We start from the raw sequence: 13541 nt of genomic DNA on the forward strand, positions 1-13541 counted from the left end.
GCAATCGGAAACAGAAAGTTTTGCTCCATTCATTTTCGCATCCGGTGACAAAGTTTCCTAAGGCTCACCTGGAATGCACTGCCATGACCAGTTGATTCTCCTCGGGGAGTGCGAGATAAACAAGCTGGCTTGTTTTGACAGAGCTGAATATAGACCTTTACTCCCACTGACATACTGCATTGGCTTGCCCGTCCATTAGATGCTTACATGCATGCATAATTTACAGTGGACGGGTGTATGGCCCTCTCATTCTGCGCTATATTCTCTGCACCGCACCGCTGTCGAACGAGACACCAAGCTGAGACGGACCAAAGATTATGATGATGCACACCACGCTGAGGATGAAATTGGACGGCTCTTTGTTCTCGGCACAAACTCAGTCAAATTACAGACTCGCATCTGACCTGCCGTAATGGCCGAGCTTTTCCCTTTTGTTTGCTTATTTCACTCTCTCTCTCTCTCTCTCTCTCTCTCTCTCTCTCTCTCTCTGTCATTGTTGTTTCTGTGATTTGTAAGAAAATACTTTGATTTATGGAAGTAAAAGGAAGAGATGCGATATAAGTTCACTGCCAGACGCAAAAGTGATTTATCTTGTTTGGTTAACATCTGGGACAGAGCATATTTTTGCAATTATTTCTCACAGCATAAAGAACCTCACAAAATAAAACAAGCCATTTGAATGAGGAGTAAACGTATCTATAGGGCAGACAGTCTGGAAAGCGGCACATCTAATATGACTGGGGGAATGCCGCTGTGCGAACCCGCCTGTCTAACTTGATACTCCCTGTGTCCAGAGCCGACTGTTATCACCAGTCCAGCGGGTCACCTGGACGTGACTGTGGGTGAGAGCATCGTGCTCCCCTGCCAGGTATCTCATGACCCCACACTGGACCTCAAGTTCACCTGGTTTTTCAACGAGCAGCTCATCCACTTCGGAAGCCACGGGGCGTATTTTGAAAAAGTTGGCGGGGTAAGTGCCTCGGAGTACCTCAGCCCCCCATGTTTCTGTGTCTTCGGCGTGAGTTGGCAATGAACATCATCTGTAGATCGTCATCATAATGACCGCATCCTTTCGAAATCGCACACACACACACTCAAGTTTCTGACTTGAGTTCTTTACATGACCTTTGAACTATTGTTTATTATGGCAGGACTACAGAATATATTTGAAGCACCAGATTTTTGAGTTGGCCAAGTAACGTTTCCTGGGATGAAAACGGGAACTTCTGTATCCTCGTGACAATCTGCTCCCACTTGAATATGATTACTTTGTACGTTTGACTTTACCACTTAAGAAAACAAACGACTTGCAGCATCTGAAGACAGTCTGCAACAGAAGCCATAATGGAATAGTTTCACCCTTTATGCTTTATACTCATCACGTCCTTCTCCTCATTTTTTTCCTACTTCACACACATGCAGTAGTTAAAAAGTGACTCATGAGGAAGAGAGCTATTTGAACTCCTCAATTGAAATCATCTCGTAAGGAGCAAAGTATTGAATGCTTCCTCGTGATGAATCATGCAGATGAGATTTTTGGAAACTGAGCAAGAGAGCTCAATGTTTGCCTGTTCTGCTTTTTAACAGCACCTCCTTCGTTAAAAAAAAAAGCAGCAATTAAGGAATTCATAATTCAATGCTCATCCATGCATGTAATTTGATCATCTGACACCAAATATATATTTTCTTTTAATTAGGAAAAGCAATTACTGTATGATGTTTTGGCCTCTGAATCACCTCTGTTGTTTGTTTGTTTTTGTTTTGCTTTGGGGGTTTTTAATTCAAAATGAGCATTAACAACAAGCGCTTTATAATTGCATGTGTCTCTGCTGACACGGACTCTATGACACCAGAGAAACTAGTGACATACAGTATTAATGGTGGAGAGTCACACTACTTAAACTTGCCTAATTTGTATGCAAAACATCATTTCCATATATTCTACAAGAGCATATGAAATTCTTTTCCCTGCTTATGAAGTCTGTTGGGAACCCAGGGAAGTTAAAGCTAGTGAAACACAACAGCAGTGAGTCATTGGTGTGTATACGAGGTGTCGGCATTCTCAGTGTAACTTTTCCTCCATTGTGAATCCGTGCTTCTTATTCCCCTAAATGTTCAGATCTCTGTTGCAGTTACAGATAAAGTTAAGAGTCTGAGTAAACTGAAGAATATCACGTTTAAGTAGCTGAGTGAGTTTGAATATTGCAAGTGTTGTAACACCTCAAGGGATTACAATGTTGCACCTTGAGTTAACATGAAGCAATACGCTTGTTGAGCACTGCGTTAGAATGTGGGAAGAAATTGCAGTTTTGGTTCAATTACAAATTGACAGCTCTGGCTATTTTTACATTTTGGGCCCTGTCTTGCACTCAAACGCGACACAACGTGTCGTTGCTAGTTTCAGACCGGTGCATTTTCCTCTCTCGCTTGTCCAGCCCTGAACAGTCACATGTCCCTTACAGGGCAATTTGTTACTGCCAGAGCCGTAGTCACCCAAGTGCTGTGATTTTGTGTCTATCTTGATAGACAAATGCCAAACACAACAGTTTAGAACAAACTCCATCAAAGTTTTCATCCGAAAATAACTTTTCTGCTGAATATTTCTAATATTCAGTACACATACATTATGGAAGGGAGATGAAAAGACTGAATGAGCCGTGTAACTTGGCAAACCGCAGTTTATCAGAAGGATTTTCAAAATATCACACTGCAGAATATATATTCAGCTAACGCATCAACCGACAAGTCGGCCTTGACACAGAGTAACTGCATCGCCTTGTAGGTACACAGGGGATGTGCAATGGACGGTGAATCCCATTTACCCTTTATTCTAGGTGTGAAAGACACATAACATATGATGCATGTGTTTTGTTGGACTTCTTACTGTCTCAGTTGATTTAATAGAGAAAGCTGGGTCATCTGCTGCTCGGGACTTTGTTCCTGCTGTATGTATAAAATTTGGGAAAGTGAGAGATCAATGACTTGAAGCAACTGACTTTTTTTATCTCTGTAAAATGTCCCTGATTAAACATCAAAGTAATTACTGGGTCTCATCCTGTCCCTTACTTTTTACAGATAAGACATTATCTTAGCATTAGCATTAACTTTAAAGTTCAAAGCTAATAATACAGTTGGCATTGAATGGAATGTGTGCAGAATAAATGGATTCAGAGTGAATAAAATAAAAAGAGCTGAAAGAAGCTTTTTAATTTGTCACAAAGGACCGTCCTCATAAATCCTCATGAAAATCTACACTCTGTCATTTGGCTTGTCCCTGGATTTGTGTTGTACCTTTTTTTCATCCATAATAGAATAAACTGAATGGCAAAAGAAATCACTCTGATGTCGCACTTTTGTCTGTAGTCCTTTAAACTTTATTTTTAAAAATAAATAAGAAGAAGCCTTTTTTCCATTTCTTTACTCATTTTGTTGTTGGTGTTTTCTTTTACTCCTAACTTCTGCACTGACAGCGCTCAGCTGGTGACATCATGATTCGTAACATTCAACTGAGGCATGCTGGGAAATATACGTGTGCCGTTCAGACCAAGGTGGACAGTGTGTCTATTGCCACTGATGTGGTAGTCAGAGGTAAGGATGCCCCTCGCACCACATATAGAAATAAATCAAACTTCGATATCCATATTTTTTACAGTAATATTTCATCCATGAACTGATACCCTTCGTAACATGTCTTTATTTCATTGACAGAACTTTTTTTTTCATCAATCCTCTGATATGAACAACGCCCTCTTTGAAAATAAATCTTATATATTCATAATCATATTAGCTTTCTAATTTTTTCAGATTTTTTATCATGGACAGGTCAAACGAGTAGTCATAATGATATGGCTGGACAATGTACACCGTATCCACGTATTTTTTCTGTCTATGTAATTTGTCCTCACAAACACCTCAGCTTGTTTTAGGAACCGGTAGAACTATCTGGTCATTCTCAAAAAATGAATATAATATTTTTGTAACATAAAAATGAAATATGTGTTTTTATTCCTTCTTATCCTGTCAATCATCTCGTGGCCTCTGTGATTTACCTTGCAAACACAGAGATTCTCTGGCTCCCACGTTACGCACCACGGCTTCAGGGCATGTTATAATCTGTTATAGGGCACTTTAGAAATACAGAAAATGAGATAAGAGAGACTACATTTGTTCCAACAAACCAAGCTGCAGATTTTCTTTTTGCTGCATCGCCATCAATGTTAAAAACATTGTGCGCAGACTGGTTGTAATTCAGCATTGCACTCCGGCTTCAGCAAGTGTTAGCAGCTGTTATCCACCCACTCGGTTCTGCAGCCTCTTGTCTTCATTAATCTCTACAGCATATATCATCCTTAGTGAGTGAACTGTGACAAATTATACTCCCAGGTCCCCCGAGCCCCCCTGTGAACTGTCAGGTGACGGAGATGACGGAGACCTCTGCCTTGCTGTCCTGGGGCCCCGGCATAGATAACCACAGCCCCGTCCTCAGCTACACCATCCAGGCCAGAACGCCCTTCTTCCTCGGGTGGCAAGCGGTTACCACTGGTAGGCTGGGTTCCTCTGACTACTACAGTTTACTGAGTAGATTAAAAAAAAAGAGTGGCGGGGGGGTGTGTGTGTGGCTGGAAGACCACATATGAAATGACAGTGAATAACACATCACCAGCTTGGCTGACTTTCAGTGGCAGATCTCACAGGGCTTTGATGAAAGGTTATTCCTGTGATGTCTTTCAGTTCCTGAGCTGCTCGGGGGGAAGCAGCTGTCAGCCACTGTCACCGACTTGAGTCCATGGGTGGAGTACGAGTTCAGAGTCTTGGCAAGCAACAGCATAGGAACAGGAGAGCCCAGCAAACCCTCGAAAAAGGCCCGCACCAGAGACACGCGTATGTAGAAGCTCATTAAACTTTTCTCCGTTGACAACGCCGATGACACGGATTGTTTGCAAATCACGCGCATTACTGTATATGCGCAGAGATTGTAATTCAGGATGGCAGCTAGTTTCCCTCAGAGAACTTTTATTGAACGAATTTATTTCACGGGATTCTCGAGGCGCACGGCAGATAATCGAACTCAACTCAACAACAAAGCTTCAGTCAGACAGTTTTGCCTGCATGTGTGTGCGCGCGCGCGCGTTCGTGCGTGCGTGCATGCGTGTGCATGTTTGGAGTGGAAAAAACAAGACCTCTGCTGGGCTGTTCACAAAAATACTTAACAGAGACAGTGTGTTCAGGTCAGAAACCAACATGCATCAAATATAGTCACAGAAGTGGATTAAAAAGAGATGGCGGAATGTACATTTTACAGTCAAACCTAAATGTGTAAATACATGACTATTCATTCAGTGCTTACATCTTACTACATTTGCAAGCATAAACACAAGCATACCTAGATATGCTTTGTTAATTACACATGTGCACACTTGACATGTATTTATGTAAAGAAATTAGCACACTTTTCTCTTTGTCATTGTTTTCAAAAAGCTGCACATTTAACTACGAATTTAATTCTCGCCAATCCTGGGCATGTTTGATACCAGCAAACAATCTCCCATCTATTGTGATGAGGGACGGGAATAATCCATTGTTGTATTTCAGATGACAACGTGAGAATACGAACTGTTAAATTACTTTTGACTCTGTGGTTCATCTGTTAGTTCCCAGGGTGACTCCAGCCAGAGTGAACGGTGGAGGTGGTGGGCGTTCAGAGTTGGTCATCACTTGGGAGGTAAACATGCATTTACATCATTATTTGTGTGTGTGTGTGTGTAAAGTACAAAAAGTACTGAACAGATTTGCACCACACTTTGTGGTAGGATGAGTCATGGAACAATACATTTTGGTGCAGATCTGGTTAAAGAGCTAGATCCAGGGTTTATTCTTTTCTTAATAACTTTCCTTTACACTGCGCGACAGGACTTTTCTTTCAGTTTACTTTATGGATCTTGATGTAAAAAAAAAAAGCCAGACATATGAAGGACTGCTTGACCTTGGCAGAGTTAAGTGCTCTAGTCTAGTGAGTAACTGTTCATTCAGGTATTTTAAAGTGAAACTGGAATATAAAGTATAAAGAATAGCTCTCCAACTCTGTCTGGGTAGTTCAATTATATTTCTCATCAGCATAAAACGACTTAATCAGACTGAATTATAAATTCATGCAGGACTTGCAAGAGTAGAACCACTGCCAGCTCTATTCTTCTAAGTGCCCTAACCTATGCATAGCTACAATTCTTTTCGGTATGAATATCTTTAATATCAGTCATCTTGAGTCGTCCCTCTGAGTCATCTCTTTCCTCCGTAGCCTGTTCCCGAGGAGCTGCAGAGCGGTCCGGGGTTTGGCTACGTGGTGGCTTTCCGCCCACTCGGGGCACAAGGTTGGATGCAGGCGGCTGTCACGTCCCCGGACGCCTCTAGATACGTCTTCAAGAATGAGAGCATCCCTCCATTCTCCCCTTACCAAGTCAAAGTCGGGGTTTACAACAACAAGGGAGAAGGCCCCTTTAGTCCAGTGACCACCATCCACTCAGCGGAGGAGGGTGGGTGCAATTACCACTATAGGCAAAGTGTTTCTTCATTTCACACAATGTCACACATGTTGGAATGTGGAAGTGACTCTTACTTCGGTGTCACTGATTAAACACTGCAACATGCGGCATCAGATCAGTCTTAGTCTTATTTCTATCTTTTAATTTTATATCCAGTTTTAATAATTGTCATTTTAAACAACTTCTGCCTTGTGACCATCGATGAACAAAACGTTTGCATGTGTCTCTCTAAAATCTAGAGATGGAAACTAAATTTAAACTGTGAGTGCACATCACACAGTGTTCAATGTTACAGATCACCACTTTGGATAGACAAAAGTTTTCAGGTGCTGTGATGTTCAGTGGATAGACTAATGCAGCGCATCCACTTGGGTTGTCGACAACACAAACAACAAAATAAAATCAGGAAACTCTGACTGCAAAATATAAAAGACTTTTTGTTTTTCTGCCCTTGGTTTGGTTATCTGTCAGTTATTTACACTATAATCAATGTGCACTATAAAATGCTAAGCATCCCTAGATATCCTGTCCATCCTTTTTTATCAGTTTCTTGACCAATAAACACGCAGTGCTCACAATGTATCTGAGCGAGTCCATCGCTGAGGATTGTGGTTTATGTAAAACCACCAGTTAGACTTTTATCACGCTTTTGAGTGAAACAAATTGCAGTGGAAAAATGTCTCCTTTTTTTCTCCAACGCTTGATGCTGGAGCTCTCACTCCTCTTCTCACGCTCGAATGGCTACATTTGACAGACCGACCGTACACTCAATAAGTCATATTGAGGATGTGGGTGTAGTGAATCCATGTCTTCTTACTACATCTGTGTGCCTTTCAGAGCCCAGCAGAGCTCCAGGGAGGCTGAGGGCGAGGAGTGTATCGGCGTCGGAGGTAGAGGTCACCTGGAAGCCACTGGCCTGGAGTAACAACCGCAGACGCATCCTGGGCTATGAGGTCAGGCCAACCCATGCCCACACAATGGACAAACAGGAGAGAAGCACTGGCAACCGTTCAGTTACAGGTGGAGGCACGAGTTTGGCTGATAAAGACAAACCTGCGTTTCCTTTTTTTTTTTTTTATGTGTTTAGCTGCGGTACTGGGGTGAGAGGGAGAAGCAGGACACAGCCAGTGTGATCAGGACAGTGGGGAATAAAACTTCAGTTCTCATCAGGGATCTGGAGGGCAGCAGTACCTATTACATGTCCCTCCAGGCCTACAACAGCGCAGGAGTGGGTCCGCAGAGCATCATCGTCAATGTCACAACCAAGAAACCACGTAAGGACTCGCAACATATTGTGTGTGTGTGTGTGTGTGTGTGTGTGTGTGTGTGTTTTGTGCATTGTTTCCCTTCTTTTTTTCCTCTGACTGTAGGTTCATGGTCCGTTATGTATACGGTATCATTCCACCAATATTGGTTCACTGAAGAAATCGAATGAATGCGATGAAATAATTGGTTTTCATCCACTATATTTTTTCACATTCAGCCAAATTTAAACAAAATATTCAGTTTGCTTTACATTGGCTAGCAGTCTTTGTCTTTCCTCCTTTCCTTCATGCAGGCACATTGCTTTGTCTCTTCGCCTTGCACCAATGTGAAAGGGTAACAATGGGGAATTTGACATAAAGGCCAAGTTGGCAAATGACGAGGTGTTTCAGGCTAACATCCAATTCTCCTCTGCATGTCATACCACCTGTTGGTCTTCTAGTTTTTGTTTTTCGTTGTATATACACTTCACACTTTACCTCCCTCGTATGTGTGTCTGTATCTGTATCTGTATCAGTGCGCTCATGCACATGATTGTAGAAAAAGGGACACAACTGGGGCAGCTTGTTGTTTTTCCTCCATCCTGTTCCTCTTCTTCTCCTTCACCACACCCTGTTGTCTCTCTCCAGCGCCTAGTCAAGCCCCAGTCAAGATAATGTGGAACACCTCCAACTCCAAAGTCATCCTAAAGTGGGACCAAGTACATGCTCTGGAGAACGAGTCAGAGGTCACAGGATATAAGGTAAAACGTTCGACACGTCTCCAGTGGGGCGTAATTGACCCGAACGATCGAATGGTTTCATAGACTGTAACATAACAGAGGCTGACAGAGTGCCACTTGGCTCACTGGCTGCATATGAGTACACTTTGTGTTGAATCTGCACTCATGTTTACAAACGCAGATTTTTATAATAAGTAGGGAAGCATCTAAGCTTCTCACAGTATTGGTTCGATCCCAGCTCCCTCCTAGTCCGCATGTGAAAAAGCGTGGGTGAATGTGACTTGTCCTGTTAAGTGCTTTGAGTGGTCAACAAGACTAGAAAAGTGCTTTATAAATATATTATAGTTTTGTTTTCAGGCACTGACAAAATCAACACCTGTTTAAACTGTTGCTTAAATTAGACTCATTACAGGAAAATAGTATTTGTGCCTGTTAACAGTTGATCTTCCCACATTGTGACCTTTGACATTTATCTATAGCAGTTACATTTGCATAATATGCAATGTTTTTAATACTTGAGAGATTGCATTTCAGGTTTGTTTTATCGATCTAGCAAAACATTGTAATTAGCAGCCTCCTCCACATAGAATGTGGAACACTGACAAAAATATCTAGGGCTAATATTTAAGATTTATGTTTCTTAACTGCATATCAAATTTCAATCCATACAGATCACAAACTTTATTTAACATAAACAAACTAATAAAGTCAATTCAATGTTTGTCAGTCGAACGTAAATTAAACAAGTAAGACTGAGGTTTTTGTAATAGTTCTAATAAACTGAATGTGTTAATTCATAATAACCAGATTGATATATTGATAAGCAATATATTCAATTTTTATTCAAATTCGTAAGAACCGGGTTTATGTATTCAATATTAATAGTGTCTATTTGTTTAAATCACATTAAATTTATTTTCTTTGTTCATTTTAAATCTGTAATAAACATTTTGTATGTGCAATTAAAATACATGGAACTTAAATTAGGCCTTAATATTTTTGTGAGGGTCTGGGCCGTTCTCACCTGCAGTGGCTGCACATTATTCTCAGTACACTGGAGGGGGTCACCTGAAAGTGGTGCCGTGCTCCAGGCTGCAGCTGAAACATCAGGATTGATGCATCTCTACTCTCACCTCATCTGTCCTGCTCCCGCTCCTCTGGTGGTCTAACACAGACATGTGACGATGCCTACTTATCATCCTTGTTTGTTTCAGAGGCAACACATTACATGTCATGGAAGAAACTCGAGCTTGAATTCAGCCTTTCTTGTCATTGCACAAAACAAACCTCATACGATGCATTGTGTTATTGAGTGCCCTGGTGCCGCGCCTCGGCATCGTCCTCATCCTTTCCCCCTCCGCTTTCCTGTAGGTGATGTACAGCCAGGACAAACACAGCCGTCCCAGTGTGGTGGAGACCAACACCACCTCCTTGGAGCTGTCGCTGCCGGTCAACCAGGACTACGTCATCCAGATCAAACCCTTCAGCGAGGGGGGAGAAGGCATCAGCAGCCGCCAGATAACCATCCCCAAGATAGCAGGTGGGACAGTCCCGACACGTGTTACATGGAAAATGATGTCTATCTCCACTTATGAGACGTATGTTGGGTCTTATACCTGCAGATACCCCTTCAATAGTCTTTAGAGCATATTAGCAATTATTTTGTGTCTCTCTAATTAGATTTCCTCTGTCGTGGACAATTTCCGAGAAAGGCTGTGACATTGTTGGGTTTTCTTTATCAACGAAAAACAATGTGCAACATGTTCTGCTGCTGCCTGTTATGGTCTTCTGAGGCCGCTGTCTGTAGATAGATTGGTATCTCTAATATTTATGAGGTATTTTCCCATTTAACGTCGGTGCAAAACAATGAGTGGTCAAACGAGGCCGTTTCTCTTTTTCTATATTTTGCCGTCGAATGCAGACTCTCAAACGAAGACAAAAATATCTATCATAAAACAACAATATTGGCTCAGACATGCAAACGATATTGCCAGTAGCAGGATGTTTGAGAGTGGATTTGTCCTTTTAATCTGAGTCTGGCTGTCGCCGTGTCGCCGCCTCACTAGTTCAGCTCTCTGAAAGTCAGGTCGTCCTCTAGTGGAGCGTAATGCACCAGTGCCATCTACCGGTGCAGCGATGTACTCGCACCACAGAGTTCTTTGTACTGAATGCATTCGTTTTAGGCGTGATTGCTCATGTGAAATGTCACTCTAAGCCAGTATTGTAGTTTTAGTCATTTGGACGTTGATTTGTTTGTGCATTTCAGGCTCCATAGCCACGGGTGCAGCCCCCCAGGCCTGTGCATGTCCCTTGGGGAACCTCGCGGCCCTAATCCTCACAGCCACGGCCATGCTATGACAGAAATCTGCAGGAACCAGGCGCTACAGCTGCTTGTTAAGAGGAAGGACAGCGGGTCGAAGACAACAAGAGGCTGGCAGCAAGTATCTCCAGCTGCTCTCCACCCTACCCTACTGTGTCTTCTTTCCACAAAGGCTCTCTTTGTGAGGAAGGTTCTTTTCCTCTACCTTTCCGAGGGAGTCGCTGAAAGGAACTGCTCCTTTCAGAAGTCGCATTTATGGAAGTGAAAGTACGCCGTAACTCGACTGCGGTCTCTTTGAAGTTTCTTTTTTTCTTTTTTTCTCTCTCTCCGCTGCTTTCTGAGCAATTGATATTCTCACATGGTTTTCACCCTGGAGGCCCCGGTGTTGTGCGATGCACAATAGGATGTGTACATGTTTTTCTTTGTGGGACCTGGCAGGTTGTGTTAAAAGGATATGTATGTAGCACTGAACTTTTCCTGGATGATGGGATTGTATTTTAAACAGGGGACGGAGGAGACCTAAAGCACTAACCCGTTCTTAAATGAGTGATGTTGTATTTAAGCTTGACTCATGACAAAAGAAACAGATTAAGTCATTTTCCTCCTCTCTCTGGACTGTCTGGGGGAAACTCGCTGAACTGCCTCCGAAGGAAAACCAACCAAACCCTGGCACAAGAGAAAGAAAAGAATAAAAAAAATGAGAAAAAAAAAACGAGAAAAAAACAAGCTAAGCCTCATTGCTTCATGACAAACTAGAATTTGGAATCTTTGTAACTTTGCCTGGATTTTATTCGTACCTTTACGTTGTTACATCGAAACCTCAGAGCTGCCATGACACCGACTGGAACCAAAGGTACTGAGCCAACTTGGTTCACCTGTCGTATCTTTGTGAGAACATGCAGCGCGTGTTACGCCCCCATGCGGCTTCCATCGCGAACATCCAACTCGTGTTGCTCAATCGATGTCTTACCCTCCTCGCTCATCCGTGATCAAGTGTGCAACAGGGCACACGCCGAATGGTGCGAGCCGCTCTGTTGTACACTGTATGTATGGAATCCTCAGGTCCCAACCGAGCCTTAAGTCTTATGATTATTATCCATGCCGTTACTATTCGAGAGACGTATTTATTTTCCTCCCTCCGTTTATCCTCGGCCTGTTTCTTTGCTCACTCATGCTGTAAGTTTTAATAGCCGACGTTGCTGTATGCCGTTGAGTTTCTCCACTTTTGTCACTTTGTAGATCATATTTTTGGGCTCCGATACAACATGCCTTTCTCCTGCGTCTTTCACAATGAGCCCTGTGATACGGTACACAATGACTTTTCTAGCTTATTGCAAAGTAGGGAGGGGCTTTTTCCTGTTAGCTGCTGTGTGGCATGAGATTGGTCAGTGTACAGTACTTACCTACGTTGCTTGGGATGTCTGAATGGATCAACCTGCTTTTAATAAACATAATGCCATTTTCTGCACTTCCTTCTTTGTATGTCAGAGGAGGCTGAAGAGCTGCGTGCTATTTTGGAAGGTAAGGGCTGCGTCCTCAACAGGCCTTGCAACTTGAAGGAGAGCACTCATGGTCCACACCTTAGCTCGTGGGTGGACCCTGAGGTAAGAATGTCTTTGTCAAATGACTGCATCCAGGGTCGTAATCTAACATGGCTTACATTCTCATTGCCTTCGCATGAATGTCACACTTTAAAATAAAGTGGCTAAAGGTTCGTCTGAAAAGACAATTTTAATCAGTTGAAGATCATGTCTTGACAATGGCAATTTCTGTGTGTACATTTCCAAGACAATGTGGTAATTTGAATGTCTCTAAAGTCGTCTGCTGTGAATTTATCTCTGTGCTTAGTGGTCATGGTTACACAGCGGGGTTCATCTGCCGCTTTCAAGTCACACGAGTCCGTTAATCTTTCATGGATGCTCCTGATCAATATCCTGAAAACAGATACTTAAACAGGAAGGTGCAATCTGTATCTGCAGATCTATACCTGTAAACAGTGTCATCTTGAGATTTGTCTGCTTCTCCTGCAGTGATCTTTACATCCACCGCCCCTCGCGCCGAGGACAGTGTCAATTTGTTCCAATGCTAGAGTATCTGCTGTGTCTGCATGGCTGTGAGCTGTAACCGTACGTAATCTTACCTCTGAAGTGTCTGCTGTGAAGAGTCGCACTTTGATCAATGACCTACACCTGAATGTCACCACACCAAAAAGAAATATAAATTGTTTTCCACGAGGTCCAAATACAAATAATTCATTTTCATGTAGATTCCTACTATTAATCCCACTTCTACGACTCAACTGTAGCAACTTAACTGTTGCTTAAACCACGTCGAACAAGTAGAAGCGGCACACTTCCTGCTGCTCCAGTTTTCCAAATGTGTGATTCATTTATTTATTCTTTGTTGCAGTCATCTGATCTTTATCGATCATTCATTTTTCCTTAACAAAAAACACAAAACAATATTGCACTTTGTTACAGAAAACACACACGTACACAACTTGTGTTTCTCTTCTGTGAGAATACTCTGTGACATACCTTCGCCCCACACCAGCACAGCTTCTGTAAATGCATGTCCTCAACTGAGTACTGGGCAAAACTGTGTAAGTAACTAAAAAACCTCATCCTATACTATGATTAGGTTTATAGGAGATTTCATGCACATACCAGCCGCAATAAGACAAACGCAGATAGCATGG

At 42.4% G+C, this 13541-nt stretch overlaps 1 protein-coding gene across 4 annotated transcripts in view; it reads left to right on the forward strand.

Moving 5' to 3' along the window:
- cntn3a.1 (contactin 3a, tandem duplicate 1) overlaps positions 1-12307 on the forward strand; it is a 68025-nt gene extending 55718 nt beyond the window's left edge. For all 4 annotated transcript variants that reach the window (XM_035645607.2, XM_035645608.2, XM_035645609.2 and 1 more), the window contains 11 exons: positions 795-970; positions 3471-3588; positions 4384-4542; positions 4732-4881; positions 5652-5722; positions 6296-6530; positions 7377-7492; positions 7627-7813; positions 8432-8544; positions 9895-10063; positions 10790-12307. In XM_035645607.2, the coding sequence (XP_035501500.1) occupies positions 795-970; positions 3471-3588; positions 4384-4542; positions 4732-4881; positions 5652-5722; positions 6296-6530; positions 7377-7492; positions 7627-7813; positions 8432-8544; positions 9895-10063; positions 10790-10881 (1586 nt within the window). In that variant the 3' untranslated portion in view covers positions 10882-12307. The remainder of the gene's footprint in view (positions 1-794; positions 971-3470; positions 3589-4383; positions 4543-4731; positions 4882-5651; positions 5723-6295; positions 6531-7376; positions 7493-7626; positions 7814-8431; positions 8545-9894; positions 10064-10789) is intronic.
- Positions 12308-13541: the final 1234 nt, after the last annotated feature.

Source organism: Scophthalmus maximus, chromosome 3 (assembly GCF_022379125.1).
Source record: "Scophthalmus maximus strain ysfricsl-2021 chromosome 3, ASM2237912v1, whole genome shotgun sequence".
In the NCBI taxonomy this organism is placed as follows: Eukaryota; Metazoa; Chordata; class Actinopteri; order Pleuronectiformes; family Scophthalmidae; genus Scophthalmus; species Scophthalmus maximus.